The following is a 21136-nucleotide window of genomic DNA, read 5'->3' on the forward strand; positions in this document are numbered from 1 at the left end:
AAAGTCTTGATTTACAACCTTTGGAAATTGAAAAGCATTCCATGGGGTTTGCAACAGATTCATTTTTTGAACCCATTACTTAATTGATGGAAACATAAAAGCAGATTGTAATTTGCTCAGGATAAGGTCATCTGCCAATGCCATAAATGTAAGTGAAATAATCTGAATAGCGAAGTGAATAAAATGTATTTTTCCAATACATTATTCATGATTCAATGCATGAATTGTTCCTACTAATATTTGAACTTTTGCCCTTAAACCCAAGAGACGTATTTACCCCAACGTCATTCTACTTCAGTCATTTCAAGTTGGTTACAATAAAGGCAAAACAGACATCTTTGTTAACATTTGTTTTATTCTTTAAAAAAAAAAAACTCATTGGAGCAGATGCTGTTTATAACTCACAAAGATGCTGGAAAAAGTACCAAAATATATATTCCAAAATTCCTTGTATATAAACCTTACTCAAATGTGTGTAAGCCAAGAAAACAAAATATGGAGTATTACATGGAGCTACCGTTCCTTGAGCTTTTTTCCTTGACCACGTTCACCTCTCAACAGTGATATCTACTGGAACAGCAGGCATCCCTCCATTTTAAGGCATTGCCAGCATTAGGACTGACATAGCTAGCTCATGAACAAGAACCATCAGATCAGCAGTTCCCAACTCCGCTCATACAGTCCCAAACTTCCATGGCAGCTGAGAACATGCAGTTCAAAATGTGGACTTGAAAACACTATTATATTGACCCAGTCCCCCCCCAAAACAGGAATGTTTGATGTCGCTCTAAATGTGAATTCATTATGTATACATCTTAATGGGGAGTCAAATGCCCACATTTATGAGAATCAATAAAACAAGTAGACAATCTTTTTGTGACATTCTTTAAAAAATGTATTTAGCATTATTCTGATGTCCAAAGTCGCACAACTTATCCCACAACTTAAAAAAAAAAAAAAAAAAAAAAAGTGATTGGTATAATGGGGGAAAATATATACATGAAAAGGGACAAATACCTAAGAATTTGTGATTTACATACTACCTGAATCGAGCCAACTCATTACCTTGGCTGGGTTGCTGCTATGTGCATCCAAAAATGATGGACATGTTGAAATGAGAGAGATAGGCAAAATAAAAAAAAAATGTAGATTGGCTAGTTGACATGTTCTTGGGACAAACTAAAATAAACTCCATATGCAGCAAACATGGTCTTTAAAAGTTTCCATAAAAGGAGAGGGAGATTTAAATTCCAAGAAACACCGAGCGCTACTCAGTTTTGGATTTTTTACTGTCACTGCCATTTTCTTCTGCATCTTCTGGCTTCCTTTTCTTACAAGCTTCTGGCTGTGGGGAGAAGGTGACGATGACGCAAGTCATGTTGTCACAACCAGTGCCATCTCCAGATGTGTCTGGTGCCAGGCAGTGATCAAGGAGCTTGAAAAGAGAAAGTTATGTTAGTCTCCCAGAGAAAGCAACAAACTACATGGACAGACAGAAACACACTTGAAAAAAGTCCATGGAAAAAAAACAAAATCTACCAGATCACCAGTTACAGGAAATAAACCACTAAATAAATTAGTTTGATAACTCATCAATACATCTTAAAGACATAAATCTAAACAATTCCCAGAACATGTAGGGGTTTGCACTTTTCTAAATAATAGCATCATGTTGTATATGTCTTGTACACGACTAGGATCTTATTGGAAGACAACATATTGGAGATTATTTACTTCTCTAAAAGTAACAAATACAAACCTCTTCAACAATGGATGACAGCGATCTGGCCTCCCCATCTTTAGGCTTCATCCGCTCGCTGACAAAATCTATGACTTCTTGACTGCTCATGACATTCCTATGTATATAAAAAAAGGAGGGGGTGCATTCATTATTAAAATCAATAAAAATAAGTCTTGGTCATTTTTTTTGACTACCAATTTAGAATTATGTAGAGAACTACTGCATTTCAACACACCAGATTCCATCGCATGCAAGCACCATGAAGTCATGTTCTTCATTGAGTGTCAGCACTTTGACGTCAGGCAGTGCTGAGATCATCTGTTCCTCTGGTGGCAGAGCCTTGTTTCGCTTGTAGAAGTGGTCTCCTGCAAAGCATGAAACTTTTTTTTTTTTTTTTATTTGCCCCCCACACACACCTGAACATGTCAAAATGAAAGCCTCTAATACTCTGACACAACATGCTGCATGAGTTTACCAATGGCCCTGGAGAGGTTGAGTCCACCATTAACCCTGCCGTCCATGGTCACTTTTCCTCCAGCGTTCTTTATTCTGGTGAGCTCCACCTCGTCCTCGGGTTTGTGATCATACGACATGTCGAACGCCTTGCCTCTCTCAGACACAACACATCGAGAATCTCCAGCGTTGGCAACAATCAGCTGCTTTCCCCGGATGAGCGCAACAACGGCCGTGGTGCCGCTATCTGAACCAGGCTGAAAGAAGAGGAGGGGAAAAAGCCACAAGGTCCCGTAAGTTCCAAAAGTACACGTTACAGAAAAAAATGATCTACAACCAGAAAGTTGTTGAATATCAGCACAACTACAAGATGAAGAGCAGCTTATTAGATGATCATTTCACCCAAACAAGGAAAGATTTGACGACCACCACTGACTTAACCCGCAATCATCCTGCTATGCCAATTTAAACCCAACAAAAGTTTATGATAATTAAAATGAATAAAAATTAGTCATGGTTAATTTTTTTCAACTACCAATTTAGAATTATGTAGAGGTTCTCTAATTTAGATCAGGCTATGTTCATACATTGTCCCTGCAGTAAAGCTGATGAAATTGGATGGGCTCGCGAAATAGTTTAATCTACTATGTCTACCCACACATAGAAGGAGCATTAGCTCAGAAATCAACAAACAGCAGTTATCAACTAAAATTACAAACTGGTCCAGACCTCTTCTTTACCATCCATGCCAGGTAAGCACATCTCCTCTTCCTCATCTTCAGAGTCATCTTCATCTAGCTCCTCTGTGTCATCCTCTTCATCATTTTCACTGGTGTATTCACCCTCATCCTCCTCACTACAATCCTACAAGTTAAATAGTTCATTAAATAAGACAATTCTGGAGTCTTTTTTTATATATATAAAAAGGTACACTACCTCATCACTTTCTTCACCCTCATCCTCTCCATCTTCCGATTCCTCGCTGTCTTCAAAGAACTTGGATTTGGTGCTTCCCTGAGGCTCTGATGCGGAGGAGGAACAGGAAGGGCCAGCATCTCCAGTCAGCCCCCCCTCACTGTCCCCTTTGCCGACTTTACTGGACCCTGATGCAGAACCGGAGGAATCTACCATTGCTGCTCTCCTACAGGCCCGAAGTTTTGAACCGCCCACTTTTTCACCAGACTCCCCTGGCTTGGCTTTGCTGTTAGTGATCGGCTGAGAAGCCTCCTGCTCAGTCTCTCCATTAATGCCCTTCTCAGGTTTCTCATCATCATCTGGGCCTTTGGTGGCATCGCTGGATGTCCTCTTAGCATGCTTGGCAGCATTCTGGCCAAAGCGGGTGAGCAACTCCTCAATGGTCATGGTGGCTTCCTCATGCAACAGAGCAGCTTCTTCATTGTCCACTACAAAAGACAGTCAGTTAGTCTGAAACTGGAATAGTCAGCAAGGTATACTGAATAATATGAATGCCATAAACAGGAGGCTCACATACAATTGTGGAGACACTTTTTCAGGGGGGGGGAAGAAAACTACTCACAGTCATCTTCATCTGCCACCTTTTCATTAGTAGTGTCATCCTGCGGGCGGCCAGCTATTTGAGCAAGCTCCTTGATTGCATCTTCTGTTGTTATTTGAGAGTCGATGGTAAGGAAAGAGCCCTCCAGAGCCTAAAGTCGGGTGATAAACAGAACACTGAAAACACATGAACATATGAAATCTTTTGGGCAACTCAAACCAAGCAGGTTTTTTTTTTTACCTTCTGTAGTTTCCCTTCTTTGTATGCTTTCTGCTCCTTGATTATTTCTGGCAAATACTTTGAACAATACAAAGCAACTTCTTCACCTAAAAATAAAATGGAAGGAAGTCATGTTATAACGACATACAACCCTCTTCAATATATGAAGTGCTCACAACACAAAATTAATGTGGAGTTATATCAGGTGGTAGTAGCCTAGTGGGTAACACACTCGCCTATGAACTAAAAGACCCAGGTTCAAATCCCACTTACTACCATTGTGTCCCTGAGCAAGACACTTAACCCTGAGTGTCTCCATGGGTCCCTGTCCCTGTAACTACTGATTGTAAATCGCTCTGGATAAAGGTGTCTGATAGTGACATTGGTGAATTTAAAATCACACTGTCTGAACCTTGCAGCTTCAGTTCTGCATTTTAGTCCAATCATTTTGTTAGAATGGACACAAAAGTGTAAAATTTCTTTACATACTTGTCGACCCTGTCCTTTAAAAAAATAAAATATTTTTTTAAAAAAAGGTCTGCAGTCTTGTAAAATGCGTGTAAAAAATGTGTGTAAAATGCGTCTCATGCTGGGTGATATGAAACCAGAATTAACAAGTGTGGCTTCACTTGAGCCCACCAACTTGAAACACGCTCAGTTTCTGGTGTTAGAATGAATAAGTTGGGGGGTGGGCAACACTTACCGCCATGTCCGTCATAGACCGCAAACATGGCCGTTTCACAGTCCAGGTTCGGAATACAGTTGTGAGCGTCCTGTAAAAAACACATTTCAGCGACGAACACAACCCCGACTAGCCGGCTGCAGCGCGCCGTGGCTAGTTAGCATCGTGAGCACGTAAATTAACACGGAGACTAAAGTCCGGCATGCGGGTTGTGATTTATAACTAACCGGCTAGCACAGCATTAACCTTCAACCAGGTGGTTAATAAGGAGCCAGGTCGTCGTTGGTTTTTACCTCCATGGAAATGCGCCAGCCCTGCATGGCCGCGAAGCCGTAGCCCAGGCTGCCGTTCCCGCCGTCCGCGGTGGACTTCACAGTGTTGGGCTGCGACAAGTAAGTCCCCATGGCAGAACAATACCTCTGCGGCTCAGGCGGATCTTCCACGGAGCGGGAGCTGGTCGGACGACGGAGGGGAAGGGTGTCTGCGCAGGTTAGCCTAGGTGAAGAGCGCCCACGGGCATTTCCCCGAAGCGGCGCCGTGAGAAGATGCGCGGAGCCCGTCCGTTTATTCCGCTCTGTAGCCTAGCAGCTAACACGGCCGGGGCGGAAGGCGAGTCTTCCTGAAAGCGGCAGCCGGTCAGACAGGTCCCCGTTCAAAAGCAGCGAGCAAAATATCACGGAGGGTCCCGGAACGTCGTGGTCCCGCCGCCGGGAGATTAATTAAATCCGGGAAAACCGATCAACACGTGCAGAGGCACCATAATCAACACTCAGTCGAAGCGGAAACGCGGTGTTAAGAGAAGGTACGTGTGCGAGTACGGCAGCCGCAAAGGGCCTTAACAGATCAATTACAAAACGCAAAAACTGTTGCGCATGCGTATTCTGAAGAATCCTGTTTTTAGATTTCCTGTCTTTTTTTATACGGTATTACCTGTTTTATTGAAGGTGAAACTACTGTGCAGCACACCAATATATTAATCACATACATTTTGCATTGGCAAAAGAATTAAATACACCATATAATTTAAAGTGACGTGACATGTCACTTAAAGACATATTCTGGAATATTCTTTAGAATCTGTGTTTATGCAATTCACATACATATCTGTGTCATCTGTGCAGAAAAGATTGGTGTCAAGAGAAACACCAATGTGTGAAAGCCATCAGAATAAAATAATCACAGTGGACACAACCGCTGTAGCACCTCCCCTGTAGTTGTAGGTTGAACCCTCACCTCCTATGAATAACTTCAGCCCCTGAGGCAAGATCTTGCAAGGGGCTCCATTTTTGAATCCCGATCTGCCAAGGCTCCACTGAGGTGCCACTGAGCAAAGCACCGTCCCCAAACACTGCTCCCCGGCGCCTGTCATGGCTGCCCACTGGTGATTTAAGTGGTGATTTAAGTGGAACCCACAGTGTAGCCTACTGGCCCTGAACAACTGGGCATTGCACTCATCATAGGAGTGGTTTTGTTGGCATGAAGGGTTGCTTTGGTGGTAGGTTCTGTATCACTGTCATGCTGTAAGCTACACGTCGTCAGTATTCTGGCTAAGGGACAGGGGTTCTTGTCCAAGATTTTATGGTATATGGTCCCATCTACTGACCCTCAATGCAATGAAAATGTCCAGTACCCTTAGTACAAAATAGTACAGTGCATAATGTTTCCCTCTCCATGCTTGACTGTGGGGACGATGATCCTTGGGTCATACTCAGCATTTCACTTCCTCCAACTCAAAGTGGTTTGCATGCCAAATAAATAGATTTTGGTCTCCTCTGACCACAGAAATGTCTCTGAACCACTGAATCCTCTTAGATGTTCAATGTACACCTTGAGCAGGGGGACCTTGAAGCGCTGCAACATTTAATTTATTCCAGTGTAGCTAGTTAGCCGTGGTGACTGTGCTCCCAGTGGCTTCAAGCACCTCATTTACATTTACATTTACGCCATTTGGCAGACGCCCTTATCCAGAGCAACTTACAACATGCTTAGGTTACCATCGATGAAGAGATCAATTCTGGTTCACTAGGACCCCAACTATGAATACATCTATTTTATTCACTCTGTTGTAGATTCTGTACACAAAGTTCGACAACAAGAAAATTACAATTTAATCTAAATGTTCTTTAAAGAGGAAGGTCTTGAGCTGTCGTTTGAAGGTGCTCAGTGACTGAGCTGTTCTGACCTCGAGGGGAAGTTCATTCCGCCACCGAGGGGCCAAGACGGAGAAGGGTCTAGATGAATGTTTTCCTTTAACCTTCAGAGATGGAGGGACCAGGCGAGCAGTACTGGAGGCTCGGAGTAAACGAGGTGCAGTGCGAACCTGTAGTTGTAGGTTGAACCCTCACCTCCTATGAATAACTTCACCCCCTGAGGCAAGATCTTGAAAGGGGCTCCATTTTTGAATAGTTGCACCAAGAGTTGTCACCCTGCTTGTAGCCCGGCCCGGTGCAGGTCTACAATCTTGTCTGCTGGGGGCAGTGGTAGCCTAGTGGTTAAGGAAGCGGCCCTGTAATCAGAAGGTTGCCAGTTCGAATCATAATTCGCTAATGACGATGGTTAAAACAGACATCATTCTAAACACGGCGGCTCCTCAGGGATGTGTGCTGAGCCCCCTTCTCTTCACTCTGCTGACCCATGACTGCACTCTGTCACTCTGCTCCAACCTCTTCATCAGGTTTGCAGATGACACGACTGTGGTGGGTCTCATTAATAACAGGGATGAGTCTAACTACAGAAGCGAGGTGAGCCGCCTGGCCACGTGGTGCGGAGACAACAATCTCTCTCTGACTTCAGGAGAGGAAATACTCAGCATGCTCCTCTGACCATCAACGGTGCATCTGTGGAGAGAGTGAGCAGCACCAAGTTCCTGGGTGTGCACATCACTGAGGATCTCTCCTGGACAAATAACACCACTGCACTGGCCAAGAAAGCACAGCAACGTCTCTACTTCCTCCGCAAACTAAGAAGAGCAAGAGCACCAGCCCCCATCATGTACACATTCTACCGAGGAACCATCGAGAGCATCCTGTCTAGCTGCATCACTGTGTGGTTTGGAGCCTGCAATGCGTCCTGCCATAAAACTCTCCAACGCATAGTCAGAGCAGCTGAGAGAATCATCGGTGTCCCTCTCCCCTCCCTCCAAGACATCTACAGCACACGCCTCACCAAGAAAGCCCTCTGCGTAGCAGCCGATCCCACCCATCCAATGCAAACCTTCTTCAGCCTGCTGCCATCAGGGAGGAGACTGCGGAGTCTCCAGGCCAGGTCCAGCAGACTAAAGGACAGCTTCACCCATCAGGCTGTCAGGAAGCTCAACTCTCTCCCTGCTCTGCCCCCACTCCCCCCACTCCCCTCTTCTGCTCCACAAACTTTCTGAATTCTAACACACACACACACACACACACACACAAACTGACCATGCGCCAGTCTCTCTGTGCAGCATTGGTCTACCAACTACCTCACTTTGTCACTTTTACCTTTGTATTTAATGTTATTTTTGTATTTAATGTTACTGTTTGTATTTAATGTTACTTGTATGCACCATGGGTCTGAGAGTAACGCAATTTCAATTCTCTGTATGTCCTATACATGTGGCAGAATTATTGTCATAAAGCTGACTTTGACTTTGAAAAGTAGAGGACACATTTCGCTGTGTATCACAATAACAATCACTTCACTTTCACTTTTCCTTTGACACCTCTTTGGAATTACCCCTCGTTGTGGAGAGGTTGTAATTGAAGACATTGATTCTGTGTCGAGGTGTGTTTCATTCAGGAATTGAGTCTGTAATTGAATGACTGATAGACTGAAATGAGCAGTAATTCTGTCAGGGTTGTAGAAGTTCAAATACTCACTTAGTATATATGAAAAGTGTGCACAGTTTTTCCCCACTTTTTGTGATGTTTAACATGATCTCTAATGTGTACAATTCAATGCAATAAAGTCTTTGGGTTCCAACCTGTCATGATTTAAAGAGACTCCTCCCGCTTTCTATTTCTGTTCCCATTGGTATACAATCCTGGTGATCAATTAAAAAGACTGATTAACCCCAAATAAAGTTGAGCTGTTCTAGTAGGATTTTTCTGACATTTACTTAGTTGCTGTTATAGAAGAAGCCATGACACCCCCGACACACACACACACACACACACACACACACACACACACACACACACACACAGAGCATCTTAAACATTATTTTAATCAGTTTAGTCTGTGTGCTGGGTTGTGAATAGTAAAAATGTGACAACAATGGGAATGCTCAAGATTACCAAAGCAGTGGTTGTGAAGAATCTGCCAAAGCCTGAACGTTTAGTACAGGTTAAATTTTGCAAATGCAATATTATCAGCTGAACACAAGAGGGAGACACAGACCTGAAACTAACGTTACAAAGTTGTGTGCATTTGTATTAGCAGAACTTATTCTTTCACCAGTATAGGAACAACATTAGTACCATTTGTACTGATTATTATTAATATTAATATTACATTCTTAAATTGAATAATATTGAATATAAGCTGATATGATTACTCTATTCCTTTACTAGAGTAAAATACCGCCTCTACTTTTTTATTGTGGAATAGTATGTGTGAACAATAGAAAAGGCTTTTTAAAGGCAACTCATTTTCATACATTGCTTGCTTTCTTTTCTCTTTCGAGATGCAAACGGCGGGTGCAGGATCACAGTGTGATATTTATGCATGTTCAGCTATTAAAATATTCTCAGAATTCTGCAATTGGCCTTAAGATTTTACTAACTCTGTGAATGCAGCAATTTGAAAGGAAAGGGCACAACTGGTGTCCCGTGCAATATTAAGAGATTATTGTATAAGATTATTGCCTTCGATTAAACGAACGTGCCATCTTCCAAAGAGAAATTTGCCATGTCCCTGTATGGCAAAAATCTCCTGGGGAGGGGGGTTGCCTGAAAAATGGGGGTCCCTGCTGTGATTGACGTTTCGAAAGGAGCTCGTCCAGATGGAGAGGTGTGAGAACTGTTCTTTGAGCAATAGAAGCTCGAGGGCGGAGGGGGGGATGGGACGACTGGAGTCACCACTTCAACTGCTGACTCACATGAGCCTTTTGTCTGGGCTGCGCCAGCTGATGGGTATAAACACAGAGCGCATGGCTCTAGTGTGGGATCGACGTGGCACGTTCGCTGCTAAACAATCCACAATACAAAACAATACTGGCCGAGCCCAAGGCAATTACACCTCCAGCAGTAAAAAGAAATGGGGCCTTGAGTCACCAAACTCACTTCAAACTTACCATGTAACCATAAAAACTTCACAAGCACTTGCAAATACCAGGGGGACTTTATTTTTGTCATCATTCGCATGCCCAGAGCGAAGTTTATTTCGAAATGGAAGTAGGACTAGAAATGGGAAACAGTTCCCGCTTCTCACACTCTCTCTCCTCACCCTCTATTCTCTTTTTCCACTTGATGTGAGCAACTGATGACCCGCTGATGGTTGTTCCCCCCGGGGGATTAAGGCTTCTGAATCTATGGCTAAGGGACGTTGCCATCTGCCACCGGGCACATTCACATAGCCAGCAGAAGGCTGTGTCATTTGTTTATTTAAATGGAGAACTTAACTTTCCCAGGACAGTATGACCCCGCCAGCCCCCCGAGCAGAAATACTGTCTGCATGTGAGTTGGCACTGTGGAAGAATGAGGTGAATTTTAAGCATGGCGTGGTGATGCATTTTTTCACACAATGATGGATATCCTGTGGACAATATGGCAGCCAATAAAGGGGCAGAAAGTGTTTGGTGGGATTCTCAGGGATGGGGGAGTGATGGGATTTTGTGTTGGATGGAAATCATTCTGGATTTCACAATGGGAAATTATACTGTTGAGTTGTGGAATTTTATCCAGACTCTGCCTCACTAGACCTTGTTAATTTTATATATATACACACACACACACACACACACACACACACACACACTATAATTTTGAGGAATACTATCTTTTGAATCTCTGTATAAATCACAATGAAGGGAAGACCACATAAGCCTGATATATTTAGATTAAATTGTAATTTTTTTGTTGTCGAACTTTGTGTACAGAATCTACAACAGAGTGAATAAAAAGATGTATTCATAGTTGGGGTCCTAGTGAACCGGAATTGATCTCTTCATCGATGGTAACTTGAAAGCACGTTGTAAGTCGCTCTGGATAAGGGCGTCTGCCAAATGCCGTAAATGTAAATGTATATTTCAGGTTTTGCACATTACTTTATTTTTATTATTGCAAAACACTTACAGAGGAATCTAAAGGAGTTTAATGTGTGCATTTTCAAAGTGTAAGAAGTTCCAATTAAGAGCAAATAAAGAAAGTGGTATAAGGTTTATGTTTGCATGATCAACGTGAACATTTTTCCTGTGAATTCTAGACGTCTGCAAATGGTGTGAAATGTCAGTCCGTCATTGTTTCTTTCTCTGTTCTCTGACCTGGAGTGGCAGCTTCCAGATAAGGACTGGCTTGCAAGGAGATTAAAAAGTGACAGTCGGGAGTGTCCTGGCATCAGCTCGCGTGTGAGGTTGAGATTGCTCGGGAACTTTGACAGCCTCGTCCCATCATCCATGTCAAGCGTCACTTGTTTCGTCAGGAAAGTGAGGCTTGCCATTTGGAACAAATGTGGAGGGAAGTGGAGCTGAGGAGCAGGTTTGACACTTCTCTCTCGGGTGTGGAACGGCGTCTTTAATAAGTTTGCTTTCTCACCTCGGACGCAGGTTGGCTGCGGCGGAGGAAAGTAACAGATGTCCGATGACAGGTCAGATGTTTGTCCGCATTCCGGAGCATCCACCTCCATCTGCTCACACCATGACAAGGAAAGCTCTTTTCCAGCATCACAGGCCCGGGAACTCTCTAAGGAGCTGCATCAGTGCGAGGACGTGCAGGATTTACGAGGCCACCTCTCACTCTTTTCCACCCCGTTTATGTTTTTCTTGCTGTCACTTCTTCTGGCTGCGCTTTGTTTGTTGAGAGAGTCCGTGGCGTCACAGGACCTGGTGGCTCAGAAGAAGCCTCCGTGGCCCCCAGTGAATGTAACTGCGAATCATGCTAACTCAATTACAGGAGCAAATAGTCCAACCGGCTTGCAAAAAGCAGATGTGATAAATCTCATCCATCTTCTGCTGTCTCATTCTGTGTGCCGTTTCCCACACTTTATAGAGTGTTTCTTTCAGACCGTCAAGGGTTCTTCACGTTCCTGAATGAAGTGGCCGTCGTTTTGCTACGGTTTTCTGCTAGACCCTGACTTTCTCTCAGCCACCCCCCTACAAAATCTGTCATTATCTTATCTTAATCATTTTATATATTTTATTTCTACTGTTTTTTAACAGGAAAGGCTGCCCATTTCCCAGGATACACTTTTCTGGCCGTTCCTATTCCAATACATGGGTATCAGACAAGTGATTAACCTTTGATTTAATTTGATTTATTTTTGTATTAAAATTATAAGAAATTGGACAGGTTTGCATTGATGAAAAAAGAATAATTAAAAGTGGCCATAGATGATTTCCATGAAATGAATGAAGTCAGTTACTCATCAAACAGTACTATTTCTAAAAGGTGTTATGACCTGTCTGCATACCTGGATTAAGGGCTTCGCTGTCATTAGAGGACCAATATTTGTTTAGGGAAGATGTGATTGAGGACAAAGGGATTACAGGAGGAATAAAGATAAAGCGACAGGCCCTCTGTGACCTGACTTTATCTTTCAAAGTGATGCAAAAATGGCAATATCCTTTCAGATGTGTTACAAATTAATCTTAAAATTCTCTAATATTGTGTTTCTGGATTCACTGGACTTTCAAGTGGGTGACATGTCCATAGCATTTCTCTGAGTGTGTGTGCGTGTGTGTGTGTGTGTGTGTGTGTGTGAATGTTTAACGCATGCACCAGTGAATGAGCTCACCAGTGACAGTTAACAGGGTTCTAGTCCCGTCACCAGTACGTCTTGCAGCGAGGTGCTAATTCTAATCAAACCCCAAAGCCCTTTGATCTGCAGTGTCCCACCTCTCCTCCCCACGCGGTTCCACGCAGACAGCCCCTACCTTTCCTTCCCACACTGTATCTGTACGAGCCCACTTCCTATTCATCATCTCTGCTTTGACACATGGGCTCATTAATGGCCCACAGGAGACCACTGTGTCTGTGTGTGTGTGGATCAGCACACTGGTGTGAAGCCGAATCTCAGTCCCCCCTCTACACTAATAGCGGATCTCACCCTGGTGCTGTCTGTTATCACAGAAACCTGACACCCATGGACAGGAGGGTGCGGGCTTTAGCCTGGCCTTGCTAACACTCACAGGTTACAACAGCATACAGGCACTTACGCTGTTGTACTTATTGCACTTCCCGGGAGGTTGTTGCACATATTCTTCTCAACTTCTCATCTTTAGCATGTTTTCATTTATTTAAAGATCACTCTGAACCAACACAGATTTGTTTTCGTTCTGTGCATGCATAGATTATAGACTAAGAAGTCTCGACAGATTGAAATGGGATCCACACATACAGGCATTTAGATGAAATGCGAGACAAACTCTGTTTCTTAAGCCAGCCATGAGCCTCAGGTTTGCTCATCCCCGTTACGTGGCGTGTTGTGTAGGCTGGTCGGAATGTGACCCTTGATGCAATCCCTAGAATATTTTTTTTTTCTTTTTAACACACGCACAAGACACATGAGGCGTGAAAAGCTGCTTTTTCTCTGCTTTACATCTGATTACTATGGTGTAAAATTGAATTACTCATTACAATGCACAAAGCACGCCGAAGGATGTCTTTTCCCACACGCCCAGAAGGGGAGGGGCGCTGCAAGCTGAAAGCAGACACCAGCTTGTGGGAAAAGCGACATAATTTAATCACATCACTGAAAGGAGCAAATGCCATTTTTTTCTCATGGAGCGATCTATAGAAGTAAAACTAGTTAATGCATTAACTAGTTAACATAAAGGGAAAGAAAGATGCAAATGTTGACTTTATTAGGTTTTGAAGGCTTTATCCAAGTGTGGATAAACTGATGGCCAAAAGCCAAAAAAAGCACAAAAGAAGTAGAAGCAAGCTGAAAAGAGGATAAGATGCAAATATTTTCAGGACCATACTTCAGTCTATTCATAACCATCCATTAGAAAAGTGCAGTGCTCTCCTCTTTCTTCATCAGCTGCCGCTGTTTTATCAGCCTGGTTCAAGAGGAATAATGAGCTCAGCATCTTTAGCACATACCACATTCTGACAGAATGGGTGACAAACTTATCAGAGGAGGAAATAGGTGCTGTGGGGGGTACAGGGTCAATGGTTGTCTAAAAACACAGACAGGGGAGGGGCACAACCATGCACAGTGGTTAAAACCATGTTTGGTACACTTCAATACACTCAAAACAGGAAATCTGCCAATTCCAGGATTCTATAAAAAAGCAAGTCTAAAATTGTTTCATTTCTGGTTATGCAGCTGAAGTCTCCTTGTTGGTCCCCATCATAGGCATTTTGTTTATTTAAAAAAAAACTATGTAATGTTTGTGGGGAAGGTTTAGAAGATGTCTTATTCACTCAGGTGTCTGTGTCCTCTGCCCACCCCCCTGTGAAGTGGGAGCTCAGTGGGCCATTTGTAGAATGGAGATTGTCCTGAGGTGAGAACGGTGGTCATTCAGACGAGGAAGACATCGGGGGGGCTTCCTCACACCTACGTACGCATTTAACAACACTTCATTCATGAAATTTTGCATAGATAGATAGATAGATAGAGCATACATGGTACACACATTGTGGACAAAGCAGACATACACGTGGGGGAACATGGAGGAACTTAATGTGAAACGACACCTTTGGCCTTCACACTTAATGAAATTTGTCACGTTTGCTTATATGTACAAACATGTGGAATTTTCCAAGTTGGTCTATTATCACCCAGCTGCTTTATTAGAGTCCATATTAGAGCTCCCTACAGAACAAACCTCGGCCTGGGGCTCCACCCTGGTGGAGCTAAAAGGCCACCAGTGCTCACGGGACGCCGGTTGACACAGCGATGTGAAGGGAAGCCCTTGCGTATTATCAAAGGCACAGGATCATGTCACTTACTTGCCTACTGGCCGGCCAGTTTACTGCTCAGTTGCCGGCCCTCATCTGCAGAATGCACCGTGTCGGACGCTGTATGACGGGGCTTCGGTCTCGCGCTTAGAGGGAGAAGAGTTATTGCTCTGACTGTAAGAGTGGAGGTGGGGCGTTGTCATCAGCAGTGATATTTTACCACTGCCATGACAGTTACGATCTGCAAAAAACCCACACATGCTCAGCTACGCCGTAGAAGGTGAATGCAGGTCAGGGGAAGGACCTTGTCACCTCTGTGCAGCAACGGCAGTCTTAGAAGCACAACTTGCAGCTTATTAAAAGTAGGGTGGTAGACAAGTGGCCAATAAACTGTCACCAACCAGCTGAACCACAAAGTCAGAAGTTCAATATCCCACTTTGTTACCACGGTGCCTGAAAACAAGACACTTAACTATATGTTGGTCCAGAGTGACAAGCCCTATAATTAATGAAGTAGAGACTCTAGGTGTGAGTGTGACATGAACATGTATAAGGTATCAGAATAATGTTCTTGGGAATGAACCTTAATCATTTATTTATTTAAAGGGGGAAAATCAATCAATCTGTATAGCTAGCTATTACTTCTCCTATGAGTAAATAGAGTGAAAAAAATTGGGTGTGTTACTACCAACTGAATATACTGAAAAAAGAAAAGCAGTGTATCACATGCTAGAACAATGTGAGAATGTGAGAAAGCTCTGTTTTGCGCTTTTTAATCTTTGTAATGAATTCACGTAGCAGGACTAACTGGGGATTTATCATTAAGTGTAAATAAAGGAGGCGTTTGATACTGACTATTAACAAACCTGAGTGCATGACAAATAGATACATTTCCATTTCCAGTTTTATTTGTTTGCCCATCTGCAGCATTTTAGATAACGTTATCTAATGTCACAAAGCTGCTTCTTTTCAAGGTCTTGCCCAAAGTCAAAGCTTTCCTTCAAATTGTCTTGATCCCAGGTGGTCAACAGACAATGACCTGATCTGCCCCGAAAAACCTCTCCTGACACACCTTGCACATTTGTTTAGAGCAGCTGCATGTATGAAACGGTTTGCTCTTAATATTATCCTAATAACCTATCTTGAAATGTCGACCAACAATCAGCATTTTGCTCTGCTGGAAATGTAAAATTGTGATTCCGCAAAGGCGCAATTTCTCAATTGCTCTGAAATTTTTACGAAGGGAAATGGCACAGATCACCACCTTAGTTTCCTGTGAGAGGCCAGATCTGAGCCCCAAAAAAGTCTTTTAAATTAGCATAACTAAAGTTACAGAAAGAGAGAGTCACCGAGTCTGTTCCATGCACTCTCACATACTCTCACCTCTCTCACCTCTCAGGCATCCTGAGCAATGGGCCCAAAGATCAAGGCAACACCTCCATTCAGAGTTAAATAGTCAGGCCATGTGAATCGCGGACAGTGCTAAAGCAGCATCAAAGCTATTTATGGGTGTTCAGGGCAGGATCAAAGGCAGGTCTTGCGGATAACGGCCAGGGTCTCCCCCAGTGATTTATCGTGCAGGGACCCATGGGAGTGCCACCTGAGGCCTCTACAGAGAGATGCTGTGGCATGTCACCCCCGCCTCGCCTTCTTAACCTCCAGGTCTTCATGCATGTAATTGACATTAGTGCGGAGGAAGTGCCTGGAACATCTACAGGTGCCATCTGTGTGGAATTAAAGCGTTCACAGCTACTAAGTGCTTCCCATCCCTGGTGTGGAAGGAAGTGAAGTTTTCCACGGAAAAACAGCAAGGGGAAATCGAGTCAGTGGGAAAAAGGGGTGGGTGGGCAGTAGCTACTTCCAGCAGCTTTCGTCTGTGTAATTTTCACTGGATTCAGCTCCTCTGTGCTGGAAAGGGTGGCGTCTCCTGGTCTTACAGTTTTTCTCCATTGGTTTGGCTCATTTCTTGAAACAGAAATTACAAAACTATAAGATAAACTGGCCAAACAGTCTTACGGTTCTGTGCAACATTAGAGCTCACAAGCAAAAGTCCATATCTCACCCAAAACTGTTCACACAGGCTTCAAAACTAGATTCCTTTTCCATATGAATTGTCAGTACCATCAAAATTTCAAAGATCTTTCTCAATTGCTTTGGCTCATTTGCATTCACTAAATAGTCGGTGCCCCCAAAATGCATCGTCCCTTTGGCATTGTGCAAGGACTGCTAGTCAAAATGGCTGGATGTTTTGTCACTGAGGAAGAAGTCTAGCTAACAGAATACAAATATGTATAAAAGTGAAAAATACACAGCACTGTACAGTAAGAAGGGCTGTGGTGGCCGTGCGGCTGAGGAAGAGGACCCATAATCAGTTGGTGGTTCGAATGCGAACTGCCATGGTGCCACCGAGCAAAGCACCATCTCCACAGACTGCTCCCCGGGCGCCTGTCATGGCTGCCCACTGCTCCGTCAGCGGATGGTTTACAGTAAATGCAGAGGACACATTTCACTGCGAGCACTGGCTGTTGCTTCAAGAAATTTGTATATGGTGTTCATTTATTGTGTTCTTGACTAATTTTGACAATATTCGGCATATGACTTACACAATATTTTGGGGAGAAAAACAACTAGAGTGAGAATGAACTAATAATTTAGATCAGCAAGAACTATTTATTTGGAAAATGTGCTAAATGGGGACTCGTTGTGCTGACTGTAGCCTACTTGTACATAGCCATATGCAACGATGAACTGAGACACTCAAGACATGTACTAAGACACTTTCAATGTGATGAAATCAATGAGAAATGCCATTCTGTTGTGAACAATTGCAAGGAAATGTGTGGAAATGTGTTATCTTGAGAATGTAATTTCTGTGTCAAGAAATGAGCCAAACCGATGGAGAAAAACTGTAACTACAAAGCCACACGCTCTTTTGACTTCAGCTCTTCACTGGCCTGGCTTAAGATGTGTTAAATGATCACAGGACCTGTTGGACCTGCAACCCTCCCAGCTTGTTCCAGATGGTCTCTGTGTGTGTTTGTGTGTGTGTTTGGCGTAGTGAGTGCAGTATAGCAATGTCCCCTCCAAACACTCCAGAAACATAATAAGGGATAATGACTAAGGAAAAGGGCCACCGATTCCTATTTGGAGTAGCATAAATCTCCCGCACTTGAAAGCAGTGGGAATTATTATCATTTTGCCTATGTCATTAAGAGTAATTGGAGGTTCAGGGTGGGAAAGAGGCTACATTCCATGTCCTCTGCAAAAATCCTCCAGGAATCTTCATGCTCTGGTTTTCGCACTGTGGAAGGACAGCATAGTTTCGTCATGACATCCAAAACACCCCAAAATACACTTAAATGTGCGGGTGTCACAGTCTGGTGCCTTAGACTGGATTTTCAGCATTACAAGCGAGTGTGCTTAAAAACATCTTGTGGAGCGTGATTTCTGAAAATATGAAAGAAGGTGAAGTGAATCTCAAACATGGCACACGGTGACGCCACAAAATGTGCCCTCTGCTTTTAACCGTCACCCTTGGTGAGCAGCGGGCAGCCATGACAGGCGCCCGGGGACCAGCGTGTGGGGACGGTGCATTGCTCAGTGGCACCTCAGTGCTACCTTCCGATTACGGGTCCGTTTCCTTACGCGCTAGGCCACCGCTGCCCCTTCAGATGATTAGGTCATGAAAAAAAAAACACTGATATTGTTTGAACTATTTCTACTTGCCTTTTGTGAAAAAGCTCATTAGCTCTCTGTTCGCATGGCTTTGTAGTAGGCAAGTCCTGAGATCCACCAGCAATGGTGGGGCGCGTCAGCGCCCCCTTTGCCCTCTATTCTTGTGTGGCAGACCTCGAGTCATTGAAGGGATGCCATTTCTAAACACTGGCACCTAAATATAGCGTTTTTTTCTTCTAAGCCTTCCTGTTAGGAGAGGAGCTATTAAAATCCAGAATGTTGGGGGAAGACAAAGAAAAGACCAAATTGAAAGTACACGAAAGTGACTATTGAAAGGCCCTGTTTGCAGCCCACTTCTGTATTTGAATCATCAGCTGAAAGCTCACTTGTAATGGCAGGGGCGCGGTCTGGGCTCTTATGCCACCAGAATCCCGACCACCACACGCAGCCGGTCGTGTTTTTCGATTTCTCGCTTACTCGTTTGTTTTCTCCAGAGAGGCACAGCAGTGGTGACTGGACTTGCAGGCTCCAGTAAATCACATGCCTCCCACACTTAGTTCTGAACTCGCCAGGAGAACGTACGTCGGCCGCTGTGGCCACTTTATAAACCATTGCAGCCAGGGTAGCGGTGGGGAGAGGGATGTTTTATGGTGCCAGAGAAAACGAAAACCACACACTCATGCTTGCATTCGCTATGGGTGTTCATGTCTGCTGAATGCAAAATTCTCTTTTGAGGGCTTCAAGGAAAGTGAATTTGCAATAAATAAATAAGACACTTGTGCAGTTGTTAAATATCTTTTATTCTTTCTAATTACACAGTATTACGCAAAAACAAAGGCCCTCTACTGTTACAATAGCACAGTAACTCATGAATGTTCCTAGCATATGGTCACCAGGGCTCTGCAGACCGGTGGGCATTTCTTCAAAATCTTCTGACTCCTGGAGCATTTACTTCAACCCCAGTCTGACAGCTACAGTCAAGCTGAAAGGGAAACGGCCAGACAGTATCTAAAGTCCCCGGGATTCTGTTTCATCTGCCATTGATGACCCCCTCCCCCTTTTTTTGTCGGAGGACTCCTGTCCCCTTTGTGGATCAGGTGAACCAGAGAGCTTGTGAATAACAACAATGACCCTGCACACCAGCCTGAGAGCCAGACAGCAGCCCAGCAATGGGTTCCTCAATGGGAACAGCCTTCAGTTGGAAACCCTACAGTTGGTCAATCCCCTCGAGAGTCATTCACAGTTGAATGAGGTTGGGAGAAAGAGTGGGCATTCCGTTGGAAAAGGCAACCTGATGCCTTTACACAGCATAGTGCCATTTGCTAGATCTTTATCTAACTTCAGATAATATTGATAAGGATATTGGGCAAACTGGGAATTTCATTGTTCTTAAAGCATTGAATTTCATTTCCGTATGAGTTTGAAAAGATACATCTTTTAGTCAATAGCCACAGTCAACCCCAGGAACAAGATCCTTACTCAAATAATACTGGAAACATAATTTCACAGACATTCTGGAAAGGGACAAATCCATTCCAAATCAAAAATGTTAAAATTCTGCATTTTTGGTAAACTTTAAAATCAGATATTTAATTTATGGAATTTTGACATCATTTCGGCATCTGAAATGCTGGTATTGCCAGCACAGGCGTAACAGCGATGCCACTCCAGTCTATGAACCACCACCACCACAACAACAACAACAACAACAAAAAGGTGGGAGAAAGGGGTCAGCTCTCCCAGGAAATGTTTGTAGGGCTATTGCAATGAAAGGCCCTATCACCCCGGCAACAGGATCACTTCATCAGTTGAGCGGGTGAACAGATGGTGGGTGTGCAGCATGCAGCATATGTTCCAATGAGCAGTGGCCACTGCCACAAATGGAGGGTGGGGAGGGAGGCTGGCAGTGAAACATAACCTGACATTTCCTCCTCATTTGACACTGCTTTGTTGCGTACCACAAAAAGAGATTAGGCCCAAGTGGTGAATAGCGACAGAGGGGGGGAGAGGCATATTAAAATCTCTTTAAAGGCAAATTACTGTCCGCTCGCCACATCTCACCAGAGCCTTGGCCGAGATGGACCTGCCATATTTCACTGGGCTGCCTGGGAAAGAGGCGTGCCGGCGTGCCTGTACCTGCTGAAATATGGGCTATATTCCCTTCCACGGCTCCGCTCTGAGAGATTTATGGAAGTAGGTTGAATCAGATCACTGTTCTCAAGAGCAACAGGTCCTTCAAGAGCATGACGACTACTAAATTCATTATTAAGTAAATACATTGACCAGGATTAGTATACACTGTAAAATGAAATGCTCAGCTGAAGCATTGTCATATATGTAGTGAGGATGTGGCAATCCAACTACAAACCCATGAGGCCTGAAATGGGATTTATGTTTCATCAATACAGAAAACTGCAGACCTTAGAAAGAACCGCAAAAATAATGCTGCATATTTGTTTTAGCTCTGAATTAGCCCTTTCATTTCCAGTAATCAAACCCTCACACTCAGGCATTATAAGGACTGCAGCCTGAATAAATTGCCTGTAACATGCTGAACATGGTCTGATGCTCACGTAACTCAATTTTTTGGTTGCACCAGGAAGCAATTAGAACAATTCTTTGGAAACACTGAAGCAATTTGAACCCTGAAACAGCTTTATGCTTTGACACAAAGATCCATAGTTGACTTCTCCAAGGGGGCTATTATAGAAAACACATTTGACAATATATAATTACCATAATTACCACCACAATTTCAAGAAAATACTACAGTCTTCTATTCTGATCATTTAAGCAACTTTAAATAACACATA

The 21136-nt window shown here is 43.6% G+C and overlaps 1 protein-coding gene across 1 annotated transcript; it reads right to left on the reverse strand.

The window, feature by feature from the left end:
• Positions 1 to 337: 337 nt before the first annotated feature.
• ppm1g (protein phosphatase, Mg2+/Mn2+ dependent, 1G) lies at positions 338 to 5443 on the reverse strand. The gene is made up of 10 exons (XM_028989550.1): positions 4905 to 5443; positions 4633 to 4702; positions 3951 to 4036; positions 3732 to 3861; positions 3131 to 3597; positions 2924 to 3058; positions 2217 to 2451; positions 1977 to 2106; positions 1760 to 1856; positions 338 to 1435 (listed from the first exon to the last, which is right to left on the reverse strand). Exons 1-10 carry the CDS (start codon positions 5013 to 5015, stop codon positions 1268 to 1270), a joined length of 1629 nt encoding a protein of 542 aa, XP_028845383.1. The 5' UTR covers positions 5016 to 5443; the 3' UTR covers positions 338 to 1267.
• Positions 5444 to 21136: the final 15693 nt, after the last annotated feature.

This window comes from Denticeps clupeoides, chromosome 8 (assembly GCF_900700375.1).
Source record: "Denticeps clupeoides chromosome 8, fDenClu1.1, whole genome shotgun sequence".
NCBI lineage: Eukaryota > Metazoa > Chordata > Actinopteri > Clupeiformes > Denticipitidae > Denticeps > Denticeps clupeoides.